This window comes from Aquila chrysaetos, chromosome 13 (assembly GCF_900496995.4).
Source record: "Aquila chrysaetos chrysaetos chromosome 13, bAquChr1.4, whole genome shotgun sequence".
NCBI lineage: Eukaryota > Metazoa > Chordata > Aves > Accipitriformes > Accipitridae > Aquila > Aquila chrysaetos.
Genome location: NC_044016.1, coordinates 5,773,539 through 5,796,208, shown reverse-complemented (window position 1 = coordinate 5,796,208; position 22,670 = coordinate 5,773,539). Strand labels below are relative to the sequence as shown.

The 22,670-nt window shown below is 37.4% G+C and overlaps 1 protein-coding gene across 17 annotated transcripts in view; it reads right to left on the bottom strand.

Moving 5' to 3' along the window:
* Window positions 1-22,670, bottom strand: part of CDC42BPA (CDC42 binding protein kinase alpha) — a 190,441-nt gene that overhangs the window by 11,780 nt on the left and 155,991 nt on the right. For 10 of the 17 annotated variants that reach the window (XM_030035147.2, XM_030035155.2, XM_030035156.2 and 7 more), the window contains 13 exons: window positions 22,476-22,556; window positions 20,286-20,391; window positions 19,393-19,529; window positions 18,584-18,723; window positions 17,665-17,746; window positions 16,265-16,481; window positions 15,449-15,511; window positions 13,943-14,536; window positions 11,991-12,088; window positions 10,273-10,357; window positions 8,433-8,556; window positions 7,009-7,126; window positions 586-771 (listed from right to left, as the gene is read on the bottom strand). In XM_030035147.2, coding sequence (XP_029891007.1) covers window positions 586-771; window positions 7,009-7,126; window positions 8,433-8,556; window positions 10,273-10,357; window positions 11,991-12,088; window positions 13,943-14,536; window positions 15,449-15,511; window positions 16,265-16,481; window positions 17,665-17,746; window positions 18,584-18,723; window positions 19,393-19,529; window positions 20,286-20,391; window positions 22,476-22,556 — 2,031 coding nt within the window. Of the gene's footprint in view, window positions 1-585; window positions 772-895; window positions 2,889-7,008; window positions 7,127-8,432; window positions 8,557-10,272; window positions 10,358-11,990; window positions 12,089-13,942; window positions 14,537-15,448; window positions 15,512-16,264; window positions 16,482-17,664; window positions 17,747-18,583; window positions 18,724-19,392; window positions 19,530-20,285; window positions 20,392-22,475; window positions 22,557-22,670 lie in introns of those variants that run through there. The other 7 variants (XM_030035160.2, XM_030035152.2, XM_030035153.2 and 4 more) reach the window with 3 other exon arrangements.

Genomic DNA, 22,670 nt, shown 5'->3' with positions numbered 1-22,670 from the left:
TTTGATTTTGCTTGTACATGTTCTAACTTCACTTATTTACTTTAACTAGAAACTGTCTGAGGTACAACCTGTCTCTCTCTCAATCTGTGTACAGTACTGTGTAAAAATTCTTGCATTCTACATGATTTCATTGTAAAAAAAGAGTTTGAAAGTTTCGTGCAACACAGACAGATCCAGAACCTTTTCCTAATGCAACCTGATACACAGCATCCCACTACTGACTGCTGGAGGATGAACACTGTGGAACAGAGAACTCATCATTCAAAATTCCCACATCCTTCCTGGTGATTAAAAATGCTATTCTCGTAGCAAAACGTTCTAAAAATGCTATTCTCATAGCAAAAGGTTCAGCCCAGTTGTTATACATTTATTTTCTTTTTTCTACAGCCATAATGTATCTGTTTCTTGGCATGTCAGAGCTGTGGAAAGACCACAGCTGACAGCAGAAAATAAATCAACTGGGACAGAAGAAAGTTAAGGGGTGAAGGAAACTGCTTACAAGGGTTTTTCTCCCATGTTAATAGCCAGGCAAAAGGAAAACCACACAGTGTTAGTAGAGTGAACACCTGACTCAGCCGTTCATACCCTCAGAGTCATAAAGTCTGGAGTACCGAGGACAGAGCGTGGAGGTGGGGAAAATGCAGGGTTTATGGAATCGTAAGAGAGGAATTTTTCAGCTGAATTAACAGTCATGTGGTAGATGTGCTCAAAGTTGCTCGGAGAGGAGATCAGACGGGAGTGATGATGAGGGAATTGATAAGGGGAACGCTGCTATCAAAGACAACAGAGAGAGAAAGCAATGAAGGATGGTTGTACAGGTTACATCGGCAACAGCAGTCCACAAGAGCAGTCAAACACAAAAGGACAGCCAGACAGCAACCCTGCTTGCCCATCAACACACAGGTTCTTACATTGTCACCCCCAGTCCTCTGAGCACCTTCCTTACATGGTGTCATATGGGCCTGCCGCCCTTGCTGTTGCTAAAACATTAAAAACAAATAAAACTTTTAACTCATTAGGAATCGATTCTAATATTTATTATTATTTGATATTTCAAAGAGCACCACAGTTGTAAAAGGTGCTTTACAGACAGTTGAGAAGCATCAGTTCCCTGCCTTGAGGAGCTTACAATCTAAAAGAGACATAACACAAACAAAGGAAGGTGAACACAGGTGAGATGGTGTGGGGAGAAGAAAAGATGAGAATACACAACAGTTAAAGATCGTAAGAGATTTCCTTCTGTTATTCATGCATTTTAGTGATTCCATTAAAATTAAGTATCACCCGTACAACAAACACAGAGTATTTCTAAAGGGAGGGAACAGTGTTTCGACAGGATAGGGACACGTGGAAAGGTGAACTGGTTAGTGTCAGACAACTGGGACAATTTACTCTGCTGTAGACAGATGAGACAAGGCCTATGTCCTTCTGCACACTCACTTAATCCTCACAGTGCTTTAGCAATGAAGGGACTTTGCACTGCCGTCTCTGCGGTGCAGAAGACTAGGCCCTCAGCAGATAAGGTGCAAAAGTACTGGGAAATTCAAATGTTTTAACAGGTCAACTGGGCAATGTGCTCCCAAAGTGTGATGTAAAGAAAGAGAGGGGAGAAATAATCCTGCAAATTAAACAGAAGTCACTTCTATTTTATCTCTACAAAATGTGCTGACACGAGTTCTCTTATAATTTAAAGTAATCTAAATCCAAATTTAATGGAAGAGTGTTTCAAGGCTCAGTCTCCCTCCCTGTGTCATCTGTACATGTTCACCAGGTCAGCCTGCAAGGGGATGGTTTGCCCAACGGCCACCAGCAAATCAGAACACCTTTTCTAATTTCTAACTTTCTCTTCCCCTTGTCCAACTGATTTCATCACCTTAAAACTAACAGAGCTGAGTAACATTAGAAATGTTAGGACTTTAAAAAATAAAATATGGTAAAAATACAGCTTACCCCTCTGCTAAACCTAAGGCACTACTTTTTGTATGTGGAACGTATTAAAGTCTGGAAGAACATTAAGTCACACCCCAATACATATTACCAAACATAATTGTTACGGTTCTCTTAATTTCAGCTGGTAAAATCCAACTTTTTTTTTTTTTTTTTTTTCCAAACACACAGTTATTATGAGGCTTTGCATGTTAACCAAAACATCAATTACCACATTATGGCATATAAGACATAATATATATTAAATTGTTATTAGTAAGTTTAGCAGCATCTAAATATCAGTACAAGAAGCCACCATTCCACGAATGGTCCAGGAAAGCAGACTTTGCTGAGTTATCTGCTCAGCAAAGCCAGCTACGTTCCTAAAAGCCAATAAGGGAGAAAAGGGAGTCTCTAAAATCACAAGCTAAAAAGCAGAGGGTAGGCCAGCTGCAGACCATGAAAATATTTAGCCAGCATTCATGAATGTGAAAAAGCCACGATATGGCAACATTTTTAAAATGATCCTCCATGGAACTTTTCCCATGGACTCCACCATTAGATGCATGCATGGGGTTCCCACTTTCTTTAAAGAATACCAAATATGGATAAGTATTCATTTACTATAAAAGTTTCTCATTTGAAACAAGCAAAGCTTCACACATCATCTAGAATGGAAGTATAATGGCTCATGTATAATGAGGTCAAACTGAAGGATAATGTTCAAATATAATGGCAGTCAAGACTAGCTTTTGTATGTATAATACGTAGGCATGCAGAATATGAAAGCAAAATCAATCCTGTACATCTGATGTACACAGAGAGGTGGTCTGTGCTGCAGTAAGTGCAGTTCCAGATTTCAGATCTTCACTACAAAGGAGCATCCACGATAAAGTGGCTTCAAGGGACAAGAGGGCAGAAGGGAGGCCAGACTGTACGGCCAGTTAATTGGTGACAGGCTGCTAGGGAAGAAAAACATGTAAATAAATAAGTTTGGGGATATACTAACAGGAATGATTCTAAATTGTAAAAAGCAAGACAATGACCCAGATCTAGCACCCACATCAATAAAATACAAGTATGTACTGATTACGGCTCTGTTAATAGCAAACAAGAACTTCTGGTTTCTGTTATGTTGTAGCCCACAAACTTGCTTGTCAAAGCCAGACCCCTAAGTAGCTTCTCACCACGAAGACGGATGAAAGTTTACAATTGCCTGATAACCTCTAGTATTTTCTCTCTTAACTCTGATCTCACTCTGAGCCTTGGGCATGTTCATTTATGCCCAAACATAGGGCTATACTGAAGTCAAGGGTGTCCATTCACAGAGAAAACAACGCGGGACTAGGCTAAGAGACTGCAATTTGCCATGAACATATCTCACTATTCATGTCACGTGCCTCTTGCATACCAAGACCTTGGAAACAATGCACAGAGGAAGCATCTTTCCCCCTTGTGTGGCTGCATCAGCAAGAGCAGTCACATGCAGACAGATACCTTACACATATGTAGGCATCTGATACAACATATCAAATAGCCTGAAAGAGTTTAAAACATTCCATTTATCCAATTTTCATTTTGTACATTTACAATACAAATTAAACTCTCTAAAGCTGGTCTTATAAAAGACATCATTAAGAACAGCAGTGGGGAGAGAGCAAGGAAGCTCCCATTGGCCCTGCATCCACCAGGCAGTTATGCCACAGGTTAAGGCAGCACAAGTGTATGTCCCCTCCTGCCCACTGACATATCGCAGCCCAGCCACGCAAGGGCCATTGCTACCAGTTCTAATTCTGCGCTTCATTCAGTTTTTGGCATTTCCCTTGAAAAAGACAGCAGAGGCCGGTTAGTGGGACTGCAGAGATAAAGTGAATATGTATATATAAAGAGAATATGTATATATTGATAAATAAATATAAATACATACATATATATAAATTGCCACTTGCTTTATAAAGTTCATCCATGGATGCTAGATAAAAGCTAAGCTGAGCTGGCTATTTAGTTTGTGACTATCTCATCCAACAGAGATTAAAATACCTATTCTCTATTAAAACCTATTTATTACTAAGGACCCTTCTGCCTATGTAGCCATTTACTGACTTCAGTGAAAGCTCATGCTGTATAAACAAATTTGTATCAGTAGATCCAGCCAAATTTGAAATTGCTCAAATAAGTCAGAAGAATTTGCTAATAAAAAGGCCCACTCCATTCTTTCATACACCTTCTGCATTCCAGTATCTCATAAAAAAAGAAGCTATGTGACCTAAAATAGTTGGATGAAGAGAATTTGAGAAAACTATTAGTCTTGCGCTACTTGTTCCCCCTAGTGGTAGCCCTCTTTAAATGCAAAAATGGATTTTATCATCTGCTTTCATAAACAGAAATGGGCATTTGCAAAGTAAAATGCTGCAATCTTTCCCATTTAAAAATAAAATACTTTTTCTTCTGAAACATACTAATCTATTTAAAAATACAAAGAAGATGTTCCAACTGCAAAATCATCACATCTGCTAAGAAGCACGAAAAAAAAAGCTATCCACCTTTTTGGAACAAGGTATGAATCTAGTGAAATAATTCTATGTCCTTGTAAACCACCATACAGACGGACTGTACACAGGGTTGGATGAGTATTCTTTACCTTGTGTACTGATTCTTCAGGAAACGTCCTCTATTTCCATCCTCTCTTTTAATTATAAATTTATCTTTCAAATAAAACATTAGACTCAATACATAACATCACATGCATGCAGTAACTCCTCCTCTTCTATTTTTGTGCCTGAGAAACAAAGTAGGTAGTTTGGAACAGACTAAATGAAAACTCAGTCCAGCCAAATACCTTACAGGAAGCTGTTGGAAAAGAAAAAGCTACCTAGACCAAAGTAGCTCTTGACAGAACATTTACTTCCTAATCTCAAGTTACACTTTTGAATTCACACATTTTCAGGTCCTATGATTGACACAATTCTGTACCCATTAAGTTAGGAATACAACTACAGTATGAAATTGCAAGGAGCTGTTGGAAAAATACACGTCAAATTTGCTTTATCTGCAGTGACATCTCCCAGCATTAAGACTGATACCTACTTGCAAAAAGGAGTTTTTAATAGTAACTTTAAAAAGAAGCTGCAGCAGTGGAACAAGTGCAGAAATCAATTCTATATTGTACACATTTTCTAATGTCTTCTCATCACTTTTAAGTGTGGAAAGTGACTCATGAATTTCTTACAAAATGTCGTATCGATTGGTAAGAAGCAAAGTACCAGTCCTAACTTCAAATATGACCTTTGAGCTAATACAAGGCTTGTGTAATTAGAATGAATTCAAAGCTAAAAGCCATTTAGAGATGACATAGCTGAAGAATATTAATCCACGTGAGTCTAGAAAATCCCCTTCAATAGACAAAATCATTCCTCATTTTACACTTGCCAGATTTGGGGCTTGATTAAGAGTCCTTGCAACTTTTGATTCCCATGAACTTTCAACTACTGATGGTGTGAAATGGGATGTCTTTAGCCCTACCTTTAGCAGTAGCAGATTATTTTCTCTGCTTGCGAAGAGCCAGAAATATTTTAAGGAACCCACCAGAAATGGAAAAAGTAAAAAAAGATTCTGATTTACATCCTGCCCTGAAGCCAATTATCGTTCTTTGTTTAACATTAGATGTATGTATACTCACATCCAGGTAAGATAAACACTACCTGCCAACTTCCCTTGGATGTGTCATGTATTTTCTAGAAGCAGCTCCTTCATTATTTATTCATTTATAAACATACACACACACACACACAATGTTGGTTTTTGCTCAATTGCACTGAATGTATTTGTTACTGAGAGGTTTCTCTGAGTGTCTCTAGTACGAGATTTAAAGAAAATTGTTTCCTTTCCTTCCATATTCTCATCTAAGGAAAACACAGTGCCCGAAGGGCTCATGTACAATGTGTAGACTTTACGGTAAAGTGTAACATAAAAGTACTATTTGCTGCAAAAGTGACGTAAAAAGACCAGAGATTATGCTCCTAAGCTCCTAAACTAGTGCAACTGCAGGGCACACTTTATTTTCCAGTCTTACTGTTGTTTCCTCTGGGCTTTTCAGCATCTGAAAATACCAATTTCAGCATCAACTTCCTGCTTTCTGCACAAACTCCAAGTAATAACAATTATCATATTAGACAGCACTTCTGTACTAATCCCTATGTCTTATGGTGGTACTCATATCATCTGTTTGATATCATATAATCTGATCTTTCTTACAGTGCTAATTAGCATCTTCTGAATCACATCTGGGTCATCGTAGACGAGTTTAGAAAACAATACAGAACACACAAACAAGATGCTCAAGGTAGCTTGAAGCAAGCAGTATGATACTCTCCTGTGAACAAAATATTAATTGGTCTTTAGCTCATCAAAAATTTCAGTAACTTCCAGGTGAGCATTTCCTACATAAGGTTTTGTGGAAATGAACATGTCTGTGTGCTATTACATGTCTTCTTTTTCCATTTTTCAACTTTAAAGGTTAATCTTTATCTAAGAAGTTCTGTTTCACTGAGACTAGTTAAATTGGAGAGAAAATGAAAATAGCATCTTTGGAATGGAAAGAAATTTGGGCACTACACACTATTAAACTGCTACAGTTCCACTGTCTGAGGAAAAGAGGCTGTAAAGAGATAGGCTAAGATGGAGTTAAGGATGGGAAGAGAAGAAAGGAATTGAACTACAGTTCATGGAGAAAGGAATTTCTCTTTCCATTCCCACAAAGAATACAGGCCCAAATCCTCTTAATTTTGTCCTTTCATATGGGTCATAAAAATTATCATCAACACCTTTAAGGCCAACCTGCCTTAAAACCCAGGAGGCATTAGCCACTCCTCCTCCTCCCCTCGATGCTTAAGTGTCATCCTCTTTGTTTAAATTTTATCACATACAGCAGAGCATGTTCAGCTCCATTGCCCTAGTAACACTGCTCCTGATATGAAATACATCAACACTCTGAATATACATTTAAAATTGTACTTGTCTTTCTCTCACTTATTTGCAGCCTATGTTGCAGTCAGTCACTCTCACATGTACTTTTGTACTTACCATTGGAAGGTCTTTGAGAATCTGTATACCATCTCCTGGACCCATATGTGCTATGTGGTTAAAATTAGTTGGGTTAGAAATTAATTTATTTCTCATTTCTGGATCACGTAGCATCTCCCTGGAAGAGAAAATACTTTGTTTAGATATTTCATTCGATGTAAGGATGGACGTTTATAAAACATGTACAGCTTTGATTATCAGCTACTTTTAAATGGAAATTAACTATTTAACCATCTTAACAGTGATAAACCCTTGCTATCAGCACTGACATGGAGAAGCCTCCAGCTTGAAGAGGAGGCAAGGGGCCAGAAGAAAAGAATGCTGTTTACAGGCTAACAGCCCGCACCCAGTAGTTACTAACATTTAAAGAATATACAACCACTATGAGCTGATAAAAAGCTCTGTAAGATGAGTAAAAGCAGAACTCATTTGTGATGTATTACAAAGTGGAGATGAAAATGAAGTACCAAATATGAAAATAGAATTAAAATAATACTGCAGTACCTTTCTCAGTCTGTGGTCAGAATTAAAAGCTCTTCAAAATGGCAAGGATGCATTTCAGAACTCAGAATAAATAACATTTTAAAAGACCAAACCGCAATCAGCTCAGAAAAGGCAAGGACAAGAACTGGAATTTTATCTCCACTGTACACAGCTGTTACTTTTCTTAGAGCCAAAAAGAAAGGAAAGCTGGGAGCCAACCATCGGTGGAAGACGTTGGAAGTTAGAAAACTGAAATACTCAGTTCTTGGAGTGTAGCTTAGCACAGTAGCAGGTCATCTTTAGTGAGTGATAGTAAATGGTCAGTAACATCCTCTGTGAACTCTGTGAGTAGTGCAGACCTATTTTTATTGCCATTTAGGAAAGTAATTGTGGCCTGTTAAAGACTTCTATTAGAAACACATCCTGAAGTCCTATGTTCTCTGAAGAGGTGAGTTTTCTGAGATTTATAGAATGTTTATGTAGTTAAATCTATAAATCAAAAAAGCAGATGCCTTGGAATACTGCTGAGAGTAGAATTGCCTTCAGAAAGAAAAGCAGAACCAGAGTCTGAAAGTAATTAATCCATATGTATAGTTAGCAATGTAATCCCCTTTTACAAAGTGTTTATTACAGATCTTTATATATACAGTATATATGCACACCTATGTACCTATATACAGTATGTGGAGACATGCATTCCAAATTACAGCTGTTTCACATAATTAATTTGAACTAATGAATACTTGTGTATCCAGTGCATATCCATATCCAAACTGGTATTAATACAAATTAAACATTGAGGATTAACGCGGTAGTGACGAGACAGGAACATCTGAATGGGCATTCCAGAAAGCAACAAATGAAGTACTACATTGGCATCAGTCACTGTCCTTCAGGGCCTACAGGCATGTACAGAAGACAAGTACATGTTGAATACCGACCTCCTCTGCTGCATCCTCTCCTCCTCTGGTACTCTAAATGAGTAACGGCGCTTGTTGTTGATGTTTCGAACCATTTGCTTCCGGCTGTTATCTGATGTCTCAGGAACTACCAGTTCATCACCCTCTGAAATCAATATAAATATGATGATCCAGTGGGACAATTATTAGGTATTCATGGAATTTGAATTCAAAGACATTTTCTTCCTCTGCTCTTGCTAGTGCTGGACACCACCCACTTCCCATCAAATCTGAACAAATACTCCTTGGTTTATGGGTTTTCTTGGCCACTATCTACTCTGTTATATAGCAACAGACTTAACCCTTGTCACACACAAGTTGACACAACTGTGTTCTCAAAATACCACTGATTAGTTCTTTGAAACAAAACATTTAGGTGGGCAGGAAAGAATCTCAGTCCTCTATCTCAAACTTTCTTTGGCAGCTCTCACTGAAAATCACTAAGAACAGTCTTCTGCCAATTGTCTGGAAACTCGATGCAAGATTCTTTTTCATTGATTCCCTGCTCCAAAGAGGCTATTCCTTTTGAAATGTTTGAACACTGATGTATTTTGGTGCAACCGTGGGAAAAAGGAAGATTTTTTCCACATGTGTACGTCTGGCCAAGGTGTTTTTAATAAAGACATGAAATGTACAGCAGTGATAATCATACAATAGGAGCATTACTTTGAATGAGTGCTGCAACCGCTCTGTCTTGTTTTATATATATGGAGACTAAAGTTACACTTAATAAGCTTGAACATACCCAACACCCACTGTTCACTGCCAAAACAGTTTTTGTATGGAACTGAAATCTCTTCTTTCCTTAACATCAACTGGAGATTTCATGAAGTGTGGAAACTACAAGTAGCTTCGGGAAAACACCTTGCAGACTTTTAAAGACATACACCTGGAGGATACTTTACTGTTTGGCAACCTCTTCTGAAAGACAGTGAAAAGCGTACAGGAGTAAAGCATCAGCCTTACTCACTTCTGATCCTACGCTCTCCATTTTTTTTTTTCCCTTCTGCTCTACTTTTAATGTTCAGTCTTTATTAGACTTGAAAATTATTTATACATACTCCCACCATATTGCTCCTCTCCACCGCTGTCATTCCTTTTGTACTAAATTTGCTAGCAATTTAAATAAACACTGAAACACTGCCAACAGCAGTGTATGTTTCTAGAGTGTTTATTTCCACTATTTTCAGAATAGTTAAAAAAAATTATAGCTTTTGATTGTTAAAACAAAGCACATCCCCTCTCCATCTAAGAGGTTAAACGAAAGGTTAAGGAAATTACTCAGGAGCATGCTTACGAAAATGGGCTCTAAAAAGAAAAAAAAACAATCAAAAAGACTCACAACAAAAATAGAATTCTGAAGCTAAAACTTTGGCACACAATCACACGTGACCCTAATAACAAGTTATGAATACGTAATATTATATTACTTTCTGATCCTTGGGAAAGGTTTGTTTAGGTTAAGTATAATATTAATTTTAATGTAGTACTGCCAAGATCACTATTAAAGTTTTTAATTGTACAGACAGCGTTCTGGCAGGTGATCCCAGATTTGGAGGGAGCATCTAGTCATTCTATTTTCTATTTGCAGTCTTCATTCAAGTCTTCACTGAATAGTCAAAAGGGAAAAAAAGTTCAGAGTAGCTGCCTAGCAGATATCGTTGCAATCATTGTGGAATCTGTAAGCTTTGGCTTTCTCCGAAATTAACAAGCACACACACATTTGAGAGGTCACTTTCTACAATGCACAGATCCAGGCCAAAACAAAATGCTCTTTCTAAACAAAAATTTGCATGATGAAAACTGCCTTCTCTTTACTTACCTGCCATTTTGTTTTTGAAATATATTAATCTAACTGTCTCCAGGCCTAAAAGGTTTAGTGATCCTTCTGTATTCAAGGGTCGTACCTGAAACAAGGAAAATCAGTCTTTGTAAGAGTAATAACTCACATTTACATAGTGCATCTTATACTGAAAGCTCCAAGGTGCATTATACACTCTATAAAATGAGCACTGTTATAAAGCCAACCAGGGCACCGAACAGCATAATTGGCCAGACCAAAGCCTGGTCCACAGAACTGCAGGGAGCAGTGTCTCCTACCTCTAGTAACACACGCCTGCTCTCAAGAATAACAATTGTGAGTCACTAAAACTGCAAAGCAGAGTTAAAAACAATTTTAGATTTTAAACTTCTGTTTGGAGAACGAATACAGAGAGAGTTGCTTAAAATTCCACTTAAAGACAGAGGCTTAACACCATTCCTCCCAGCATTTAAATAAACAGTTCTGTTAGAAGTCTACTTCATATAACAATTCAATTTTGTCTATTAGATGCACAAAGCAATAAGCTGTGCTTTATTTTCTGTTAGTATCATGTCACAATTACGCTTTGCAACTTGGTAAGACTATATACAGGTTGCTAAAACCTACTGGTATTTGTGATTTCCAACTTCAAAACGAAAGAAGCACTCCGCTCTACTGAGTCTGCAAATTGTGTTAGAAACAAACTCTTCACAATAAATTGCCATTTTTGAGTCTCCTAGATATAGCAGTTCTTGTTTGTTGAAAGTAGCTTCACTTATTACACGGGCAGTCTTGAGCCAGATATTAATCAAAGTACTAAATCACATCCTGCTGGGTAGGAAAAAAATGCTCCAACTGCTTCATAACTCAAAGTTTGGACATCAGAAAGAGTAGAGGAAATCTCCTCTAAAAGGCCAGATTCTTCTTCTCCCCTTAAGATGGTTAATAGCTGAGCACCTTGATCTTTGCATTATTTATCCTCACAGCGTTGCCATAATATCCTGGTCTGCATCTGACGTGGGAAATTGATAGGTAGAGAGACTGAATGACTAACACAAGACCTCAAGGGCAATTTCTTGTAGTTCTAAGTTATTGGGATGCCAGTAAAGGAATTATGTTGACACTAATACAAAGTTGAAGTCAGTCTAAACTATGGGAAGAAAAACACTTCTCTCTTTTCTTTCCAAATACAGCTGAGCAAACACCTCCTAAATACCAAGGAAGTGTCAGTTTTCAAAAACTTCGTCCTTTTGATAAGTGATCTAAACCTGACATCTCCCTGGTTTTAATATTTGTAGTGGTTGAACCAAAATGTTCTAATGCTACCTGTCTACAATGTTCTCAAGCAGCAGAAGATAGATTTTTGAAGGCCTCTTTAGTTATCTTAACATGCACCATCTTCTGGCAATAACATAGATGCAGTCAGTCCCAATGAAGCCATCTGCAATTCATACCAAGAAACTGCTCTCTACAATAATATCAGTAAGTACAATATACTCATATGCTCCAGATTGACCATTCATCTAAAACAGTGAAACCACATGCAAAACACATTTTGTATCTTATATTTCAAACAAAAAGCACTAGTTCTTTGCAGTAGCTCTTCTTTCAGTTCAATTATGTTTAAACAAGCAGTTTTAAGGATGGCTTCTAATGTTCTTAAAAAACCCGGTATGACTGTAGCAAAGCAATATTGAGTCTAGACATATTCTTTAACTTATACTGAAAAAGCAAGTTACCTTTTTGAGAGGAATAGTCTGAATCCACTCCATGGAGTTCACGTCGAAGATATCAATTGCATTTTCACTGTACACAGAGAGGTATGGTGCATTGTAACCTGAGAGGGAATGATTAGGTATAATGTCATGTGCTTTTAGACAGGGATCAAAATATACAATTTCTTATGGTTTAACCATATTTATTTAAGACAGCAACACCAAAAAAAACTTAAAACCTCCACAACTTTTCTTTTAACTTTGCAGAACAAAACTGCTTTTTGAACTACAAGGGATTACAGTTTACTCTGCCAAACACTAATGTGGTTCAAAGTTTTTTTTCTTCTAAAAGCCCTATTTTTAAGAGCTCGTATTTTGTAAATGATGTGGTAGGAAAATATATTGTTGTTATTTAATAACTGTCATTTGAATGAATTGAGTCCTTGGACTATGCACTAAATGAACATCAGTTGGAACTAAGCACCATGACACAGTCATAAAAATCTTCATGTTTCCTTCTAGCTTTAATTCTCTCTTATTTTCTGGATTGTAGAGAGAATTCTTGTGCTACTTATCTGGCACATTTCCCCAGGATGAAATTTGTTCCACTGGGACCACTTCTAAAGGAGAATTCATTATTTCCATGTCGGCAACAAGACTGCCATGGTCTGCCAAGACTAACAAGAGCATCCAATTTGTGTTTAAATGTAACAGTTTTTGCTATAAAATACACCTCCATTCTGAATTGGAATAACATCAAGTCACTTCATTTATGGCAATCAAAAAACTTTCCCAAATATCAATGACCAGTATAGATGAACTACATGTAAAAAATACCTGTTTTTCAATCTATCACAAAGTCTTTTATTTTGATTCACTCATTCTCTGAGTCCACTGTAATAATCACACTCTTGCTGGAAAACCAGAAGTGACATATAGCCTGTTAAAGTTGCTCCTTCCACATTCAGAAGGGGCTTCACTCAAACAAGGTGAAACATTCCTCTCCTCTGCAGTGTGGCTGTACTGCTGTCACAGTGAGGTAAGAAGGCAGCCTATTTTAAAAATCAACGTAAGACTGGGCTCATTCACAGATACTCTGAGGACAAATTTGGCTAATCCTTATCTGCATTCAGAAAGACATTAAAAAGAAGAAGACAGGCATTGCAAGTTGTTTTTTTTTTCCTCCAAACATCACAATGATAAAGCCCCAGCTTTGAAAAAATGTGCAATAAATGTTTTAACAGTTCTTGCTGGAAATGGAAATCTTGAAAAATTACAGTATTTTTCCCTTAAGGTTATGAAATGTATTTTCTATACTGCTTGCCATACATTGTATTTTGGAAGGGAAGAGGGAGACCGAGGGGGAAAAACTTAAAAACTGATTTTTTAAAAAAGCAAAGAGAGGAGATGAATGAGAATAGTGTCAACAAAAACTGCTGAGAAAGAGAGAAAGAAGGAGTAAGGAAAGAAAAGAAAAAAACCCAGTAAGTAGGAATAAACACCATTAGAGAAAAGCAAGTCAAACTACCAGATCCTGATGACTCTGAACATCAAGAAAGCTTGAACCACAATGGTGAGCCAAAGTACAATCAAATTTTAAGACTTTAAGTAACAACAGTCCAGTATCAGTGGTAGCGAATGCATAAAGATCCCATTAGCCTCTGGAGGACCTGAGGTTTTTGGCCTTTTTAGAGATCAGGCCATGTGTTTAGAAATTGGACACTGGAGTTACAAATCCTGACCTTTGATTCCTCTTTGTATTACAGCAGTATAGGTCAGTTACAGAGTTGTCAAATCTAGCATAAATGAGATCAGGATTAAACCCTCTGACTAGATTAAAAATGCTGACAGAAGCTCAGAGGATTCATTTACCTGTCAGGTAATTATCCTTGAACTTCACTTTCTGTGGATATTAATACAAGCAGTGATCACTTCAATGTATAATAGCAAGTACACGGACACACACGGCAACTTACAGCAAGAAGATGGAGTTGCGGGCCACATCAGTTCTTGTTGTCTAGATCTTCGGCCCTGGCAGTCAACGTAAACCCCTACGCTGCTAAAACACAGCAGGTATTCTTTATTTGAGATTTCGACCGCACAGATGGCATCAGTTGGCTGCTGTGAGATAAATGATAGCGTGTGGTCATCTGGATGGAGCAGACTGTATGGGCTGCCTTCTCCGTGAAGGGGATATTTTAAGAAACCTGACTGGTAGCCCACACAAAGACGGTCACTGAAGATTGACATCCACTGGACGTTTCCCTGGACTTGGATCTCCTTGATCTTTTTGTGACGTGTCTTACTCTGATTCAGTTCGTAACAGAGGACCTGCCTCTTCATAGCTACACAGAGGCAGGTAAGAGCTCCATGGCGCACATGTCCAGAAACTATTGACTGACAGCCTTTTGTCTCTGCCAGTTTATAAAACTCAGTCTCCCTTCCATCCAGGGCAGCCATAGGGAAAAGCCGTACATGACGGTTTCTTCCTGAGATTACTGCAATGAGCTGTTCATTTGGGATAAGCTCAATCTGATGAACCTTCTTATTGTCACCAACACGGATAATCTCTAAAAAAAGCCAAAACAAAACCCCCCAAATCCAAGTAAATAATTTGAAGTGTGAATTGATTGTAACATAGGTATTTGTAAAGATAAACTATGAAGGAAACCCAAGAAATCCCCTTTATTGCTTTCCTGCGATATTAAATAGTACAGAATCAAAACCTGTATTTTAGTAATACCAGATGTGGCAATGCTGGGTAGACCTTTGGCTTTTCCTCATCAGAGGAAGGGAAGAGCAGATCCGATGCAGTAACAACCACAGTATTATTTCAGTATTCATTTCAAAAACAGTTTATAGCCACAAAACTACCGAATAAAGGAAATCCCTCAGAGAACTGAAATATACAATTAAACATGTTGCTTGTTGAATTCTCTTGGGCATCTGTCGTTACATCTCTTTACAATACTGAACGTAAGTTTTCATTTCCAATACCAAGGAGGAGGTTACAGAAAGGATCAAGCCAGGCTCCTTACTGAGGGGCACAGCAGGAGAAGAGGAGACAACAGTCACTAATTGAAATGAGGGAGGTTCCTACTGGATATACAAAGAAAATGTTTCACTGTGAGAATAATTTGCAACAGGCAGCCCAGATTGATTGTGGAATCTCTGTCCTTGGGGATTTTCAAGACCTGACTGGACAAAGTCCTGAGTAACCTGGTCTGAATTCAGTATTGAGCCTGCTTCAAACAAGGGAAGAAAACCTTCAACTGCATTCCAGATACTGGAAAGGATACCCAAACCAGAAAGCACACAAAACACCTTCTTGATTATCAGCTCTCACATGGGGTTGTCCAGTTGATAATATAGTAAATTGAGAAAAATGAAACCAGAAATTATTGTAAGAGAAAAAAAGGTTACAAAGTCACTTTCTGATTATTTACTATTAGGGAAATTATTACCAGTTCCTAATCTCTTACCATCTTTGGTGACATGCACTACAAATAGCCCTTCTTCATTCCCCAGAGCTATTCTTTCATGGTCTATGATATTAAGGAAAAAAAAAAAAAAAAGGTTATTTTTCTTTGGAAATTCTTCTTCAACAATAGTGATAATTCTGATTAACAGAGACAGTTTTTTAACATCTTGAAATAAACAAATACAAAGCCAAACCCAACACATTCATGTAACAAAAAACTATTGGTAACCTCCCAATCTTTCAAATTTCTGAAAAAATAAGTCTTTTCCCATTTCTCCTGTTAGTAGAAGTAACAGCAAGAAATGTCGTTTTTAACAAACCATTCAGAGCACTTAAGAGTACTACCAACTTTGCAGTAACTGTAGTATCATATTTAAATAATTTAAATAATGAGAGTTTAACAAATTGTATGCAGTAGCATTTAAAATGACTAAATTCATTCTCTGCTTTTACATTTTCTCTCTGGTCCCACAAGCAGATTTGGTAAAGTCAGTGATTTACGTCTATTCTATAGTGCTAATTTTGCCCAGTTAAGGAATTATGTTTAAAAAATAACAAAAGAGTAATGTCCAATTCTCAGTCAAAATTATTAATAATGAGTATGTGAGAATAGGGGGAATATTCTTAAAGATCTGACAAAGTACTGGGTAGTGAATTGCACTTCTCTCTTAAACCCTTACACACTCCCATATGGGATAAAAACACTAAATATTACTCTCTATTCAGTAGATAATGCCATTTAACTTGTTTTTTGCAAAAAAAACGTGCTTTTAGTATACTTATTTTTCTTAGAGCTTACTTCTTATTCATTTCATACCTATGATTGCTGCTGACTGTGTTGTTTTGATGAGGGGTAAGGTGCTGTCATAAGCTTCTTTGGGAACATAGACTGAGCGGTCTTTGAGTTTGTTCTTCTTCAAGATCCTATGCAATTCATTCAGTACTCCTACCCACTTGCTTTTTTCATTCTCACCGTCTGCTAGAATCAGGATTGAACACTTATTACTGGACGCAGAGAGCTGGGAAGCTGTAACCTGGAAAATTTTAAAATATATATTTTAAGTCATAAATGATAAAAAATTTCATCATGATCATTTTTACAAGGGTATCAGATGCCTATAAGTGCCTTTTTAACTAGCTGTCTGAACTAAGAATGCAAAAATTTAGCCTTGGTTAATAGAAAACACCCTATCTCAATCAAGAACACACAGCAGAAAAACCTGTAGGTATGAATAACTCAGCAAAGAACAGATAAAACTTTTGCTTTATTCTAAATGCATTTGTATTTATTCTGTAATTCAGAAATGTCTGCCCTAAATAAGGTAGTCAATTGTTTCTCACAGCATTTTTATAATGAAAAGCACTTCTTACGAAGTATTCTGGGTTTTTTTTTTTAAACCAATAGTTTTCATTAATAATTTAATGCGATTGGAATGGTCTTTATGGAAGAACTATCTATGATCCTTTTCATGTATTTGGTACAGCTACTATAGATAAAAATGAAAGCCCCTTTTGTAGGTTTATCTCCTCTCAGCACGGAGAGTGATGAACAGTCTGAAAGCCAGAAAAACAAGGAGTGAAATACAATGGTATAGTAAAGAAATGATAGGGGAATTAATAAGACGACAAAGATATTTCATTGAGGTCAAAGCTTCAATAGAATATATAGTAAAAAGAATAAGAATATTAGAAAAAGCCAATGATGGCAAAATCCTAATACCAGATGCTAGACATAAATTTTGATGAGCATTTTAGAGTAAATTTCTATACTGACTACCTGATGAATGGGGAGTTTTCAGAGATCCAATGCATATATACAAAGAAAATACATAAAATAACGGCTTCAGGAGAAACACAAGAAATTAAATTGAGAAGCAGAAGGCAACTTTAGGAAATGAAAATATAGAAGGTCATGAAGAACAGAAGAACTCCAAATGAATAACAGGCGGTTGAGAAAAGTATGTCTTGTAGAAGGTTAAAAAAATAAAACCCATGTAGAGGGGAGATGAGAGCTTGTCTAAATGTACCAGTGCTATTTTTACCAGGAAAATGATATATGTACAGATCCTTATGCATTGCTGCTGCTGCCATGGATACCACACGGCCAGAACTTGCAAAGGAAATAAAACACTAGCAAGCTGTCAGTGACTGCACACTGTACGTCACACTGTGAAACCCTGTACTTCTGGGTTACTAGGTTCAAGATGTAATACTTACCCTAAAGATACAGGGGATATCTTTTCGATTTGCATGGATGACATCTGAGGCCAAGACAGAACTCACTGAGAATTCTTCATCCCTTATGGAGACCACAAACATAATTGGAAAAGAGTTAAAGAGTAAAAGCTGTATGTTTGTTTTTTACTTGTATTTCCATAGTACCAATAGCTTTGTTTTGTGAAGAACACAACAAGACAGTACTGAGATCTAATTTTTAAAATTATCCTTTCCTCTTTATCTGCAGATGCAACTCAGAAATGCAATGTTGCATAATTAATTCCTGGTAAATGTTGACAGACATAAATCTATTCAGAGTATCTGGTTTTTTGTCTGTTTAAATTAAAACCTTTTTTTAAAAAAATGAAAATAATCACACTTAAAAAATAAGCCTGGACCAAGAACACCTCTCCAACTCTTTCATAAAAGTCCAAACTCACTAGAAGCTATAAGCTACAGCTGTTTGAGACTTCCTGGATAAACTAACCTAGTTCAGAGATGAGCTTTACTTAGTTGGTATGTTAAATGTTCTCAGCCTTCAGTGAAGTTGGTAGTATTTCACTAATACTGAAAACAGTGGGAACAAACTATTCAGCCCTTCTGAATCAAAAATGGTATTCGTTTTATCCTATAACAAAGTTTTATCTGTCTTTAAAAACTCTACTCAATCCCAAAAGAATGTATTTTTCTTTATTAATTCCAGGCCTTCTACACAGCTGAAGAGATGCATTTTGGCACATGATGCAGTAATGGAAGTTTAAACTGCCACACTGCAAATGCTGCTTTTTTCCGGAAAATTAAAGGCTCCCAACATGGATTACAGCGTTTCATAAAAGCTTACTGATTTCACAACAAAGAAAAGCAGAAAAAAATCTCCCAGTGCCTCTGAAAAGCTCCCACTCAGCACCAAACAGCTTACCTCATGTCTATGACCTGACTCACTATCACGCTGGGCTGGGATGCTTTTCCTTCTGCTACATCATATAGGAAGAGTTTAAAATCACAGATCACTGCCAGTGCTCTCTGCCAACCTTTCTTTACTCCAGCTGGTTTTGGTACCTGTATCAAAATAAATTCTGATTAACAATCTGTAAGTTTGCATGCAATCAAAAATCAGACAGACAGTACAAAAATCAATTCTCTCATCCAGGCTGACAAGCTTTTATTCAGTGATAATGTTAAGCAACATAAGCAATAGCACAGGTGCAGTAACAGCATCAAACACAGCCACACAGACATCACAATACATTATTTAAAAAATTCACAGCACCACGGATTCTTTCTTCTTATTTCACAGACTCATGCAAAGCTATATTAACAAATACAGAGAAAGAAACCCATCTCTAGTTGGTCAACAGGAGTATGGCCAAAACTATGTAATTTTTTTAGCATTTACGTACCACATTTAGTATCCACTCCAATGACCCTGGACAGTACTAGCATCAACAGAAAGACTCAAAAACTCACAGGCCCTGGAAGATGATCTGATCTCTAGAGATGGACTATTCAAGACCAATTCAGAGCACAATGGCCGACAGAGATGGAGAGAGAATTACTGTTGAAAATGCTAAGCGTTGCTTTGTGAAAATTTAGGTCTTAGCTTCCAAATTGTTACCTTAAAGTATAATTGAATCTATCCCCCCCGATGCCCCAATTAGAGTTTAATTCCAGCTCTGGAATACAACAGATTTAATATAAGTGTCCCAAATGCAGCTACCTGATACTTACTCGGACATGTCCTTCATAAGCTGTTCCTATGCCTTTCTGCGGATCTATTCCCAAAGGTCCCTTAGTCTGTTCGGGAGGGATTGGACATACTGCAGGAGCCTTGTCTGCACAGGTCACGTGGCAAGAGAATCCACATACTTGCAAGGAGGAGAAGAAACAAAAAGATTTTATGGTTATTTGCAGTGGAAAAGCTATGATAATGATGACATTTATAAAGGAATCCTCTCTTTTTTTGACCAACAACTGAATAGTTTCACTGAACTTTGCCACACTGAGACAGACACGTAAGTCTGCGCACAGCAGCAGTTCATGCTTTTATCTGCTCTAAATTCCGATTTTCTCATTTTCAGAGGTGTATGGATACATAGTCTGGTTTCATCCAGGTGAGAAAGAGCCTAATCAGAAGCTCATACTGATATAATCTTTTATGATTTCCTCTAGGCCCAACTCTACTAGTAAACAAAAAGCTGGAAGCTCCTCTAAACGATGAGTGTCATTCTGTGCACGTACAAACACAGAATAAATTAGTCCTGGAAAGAAGCAAAATTGGTACTGAATGGCAAAGCTGTCTCACATTTTGCCCTGACTCAGAAAGCAAAGCTGCTGTCAGCATACTTGACAGCTGACTGTGGCCCCTTACCGCTATTTTAAGTAAACTGAACTAAGCTCTTCTACCACCAACTGGAGTAAGTATGTCCCCAGACAACTAGGTGATCTGTTATGTAACATGTTCAAAGTGTTTGGCTCCTACTGTTAAAAGAGTGAAGCATGAGAATATACTCTGTTATTCATAATACAGAGAAGACTCCTGCATTATCACACTTCAACATTTACTGTGCAATTTGCATCTCTAAGAACTTCAGTTCACACTTCCTGCTTTCACAAGTGCTTACCTTCACAAGTACAGCCCTGTCGTATTAAACCAACCATCAGAGACGTGCATTGATTGCATTTTGTTGGTGTATTAAATGATTTCACTACAAACTGGTGGGCTTTAGGCTGTGAAACAAGCAGACAAGGATGTTAATACCTGTAACACTTCTGAAGAACAGTTATTTTCTTCACAGACTTTAAGAGTGCATAGGTGCATTTAAAAAGGTAGCTTATTCGTGTTTGCTGAAATGAGATCTGAGCTCTGAACACATGGGCTGAAAAAAATTCCTTATCAGTGCTCGTTATTGATAATTTAAACCATTCTCTGTAAACGAAACCACAGAAACTGGACCTTGTCTCAGAACAAGAGTTTGCTTCCATTACAGATAGGAGAGTTGCCAAAATTATTCCATTACACTCTAGAAGTTGAATGTGTGTAGGTGCTTGCTGGATACCTAGAGGCCAGCCAAGGTCAATCTTCCACAGTATTTTCTAAGCTGCAAATTCAATGGTCCTCTGTAAGGAGTATTGCCTTAGTTCAAAGAAAAATACCAGACTTGTTCAAAATTCTAATTTTTATGCCAGAAAGCACGACATGGTTCAGTTTTACAGTGTGAGGCACAGGCAATTTCAGAACACCCAATTTAAAAGCAAGAGTATAGATGAAGCTGATTTTGAAAGGGCTTCTGTTCTTGTTAGTTCTTGGGAACACAGACTACATGAGTAAGTGTTTTAATTCTCTCTCTCCCCTCAAGGATGGCAGTGCTGATACTATGATATGAAGGCTAAATGACTACGTAGCGTGGTAGTATGATTCATAAAAGGCCTTATATAAAATTCAGAAAGCTGCTTTGCTTTTCTAAAAAAACCTCCCAGCAAAGTAACAACTGGTAGGTGGAGAAAGGATACGGCGCAGGGTGAACGCAAAAGCTGTCCAAACAACCTGGATAATATACGTGATCTGAAATAAGACAATTTTGCAGGCTACTTTAATGAGTAGGTATATTAAAATTTTACTCACTTTCCTGTTTTTCACAGCATAGGATATCACAGCTAAGCGCTCAAACTTCATCCATATTTAATGACAGTTTTACTGTTACAATGGAAGCTTTCTGCCTACAGATGGACGCCTTGTTTTGAAATTTGCAGGGAAACAATACTTAGCTTTAAAAACTGATGCAATCATAAAGTAAGAAGGTTCTTCAGGGAACATAATAAATTACAAAGCCAATCATTACTTACTGAGCAAAATATTTGCAAAAATGAAATTACGTGCACGGTATTTCACATGATTCCAAGTGCACTTACAGTATTTTTTTAATTGATCTACCAAGATGTTGCCAACAGAACGCTGTCTGCTCAAACTTTTTAGCTTCCCTTTACACAAATGAAGTCTTTTGCTATTTTGCAGTTTATCAAAGCAGAGAAACAGATCTATTAGAAAGACTTACTTCATTGATTAGTTGCAGAAAACCTGTCATTTTTTTAAATATACAGAAGATTCCTAAGCCATCGAGGCACTTCTGATACCTTTATGAGAAAATTTTTCCTTTAATAGCTTGTATCTCATTCCTCATTTGCTTGAATATACACAATTCACTGTGAATTCGCATACACTGACTGGCTTATTTGGCCAACAGCAAAATAATTTCAACAACTGATATAAAATCAGTATTTATGCAAGTAAAAGGCCAGAAGACAGAAAAACTGGAATTCCTTCTCCCAGCCCAGTGCTGCAGTGCTGGCTACAGCGCTCACTCTACATTGCTTACAAAAAATGCAAATCTACAGTTTCATGTTACCCTTACTGCTAATCCAAGACTGGCCCACAGTGACATCAGTTTTATTGTATGCAGAGCATAGAGGCAGGTTGGTGAGACATATGCTGGAAAACACTCTCTTTCTAGGAAGTCTCTTTTCCTTTCTTCATGTTCTGGTTCATTTATCTCTTTCTAATGTCCAAACTACTGTTTTTCCTATAATCAAATGTCTGTGTGCTGCTACAGTGGAATGCCTAGTACAACTTGTCACACCACATAATGTAAGAATGAGGGGTTTTAAATTTTAGAAAGCAAGCAGCTTTCATATAAACAACCCTTCTAGGCAGTTCTGGTAAGATTATTGTGATAAACAGTTCTCCTGAAGCTGTTGCCCAGGAGTGATATTTTTCCCCCTTACTATATATAAAGTGTGAATACTTGACTGAATACCTTTGGTGTAGAGAGTCCCGATCCAATATATGCTGTCCTCATGGTTGGTGTGTGAATTGAACGGGGAGGATGATCTGTAACCTGAACATAGTCCCCAAAGGGTCAATAAGACATCAAATGCACGCTATCAAAGACAGCATGAATAAAGAAAGAGACTACAATGTCCCACCCACCCCATCCCCAAACATACAAGCA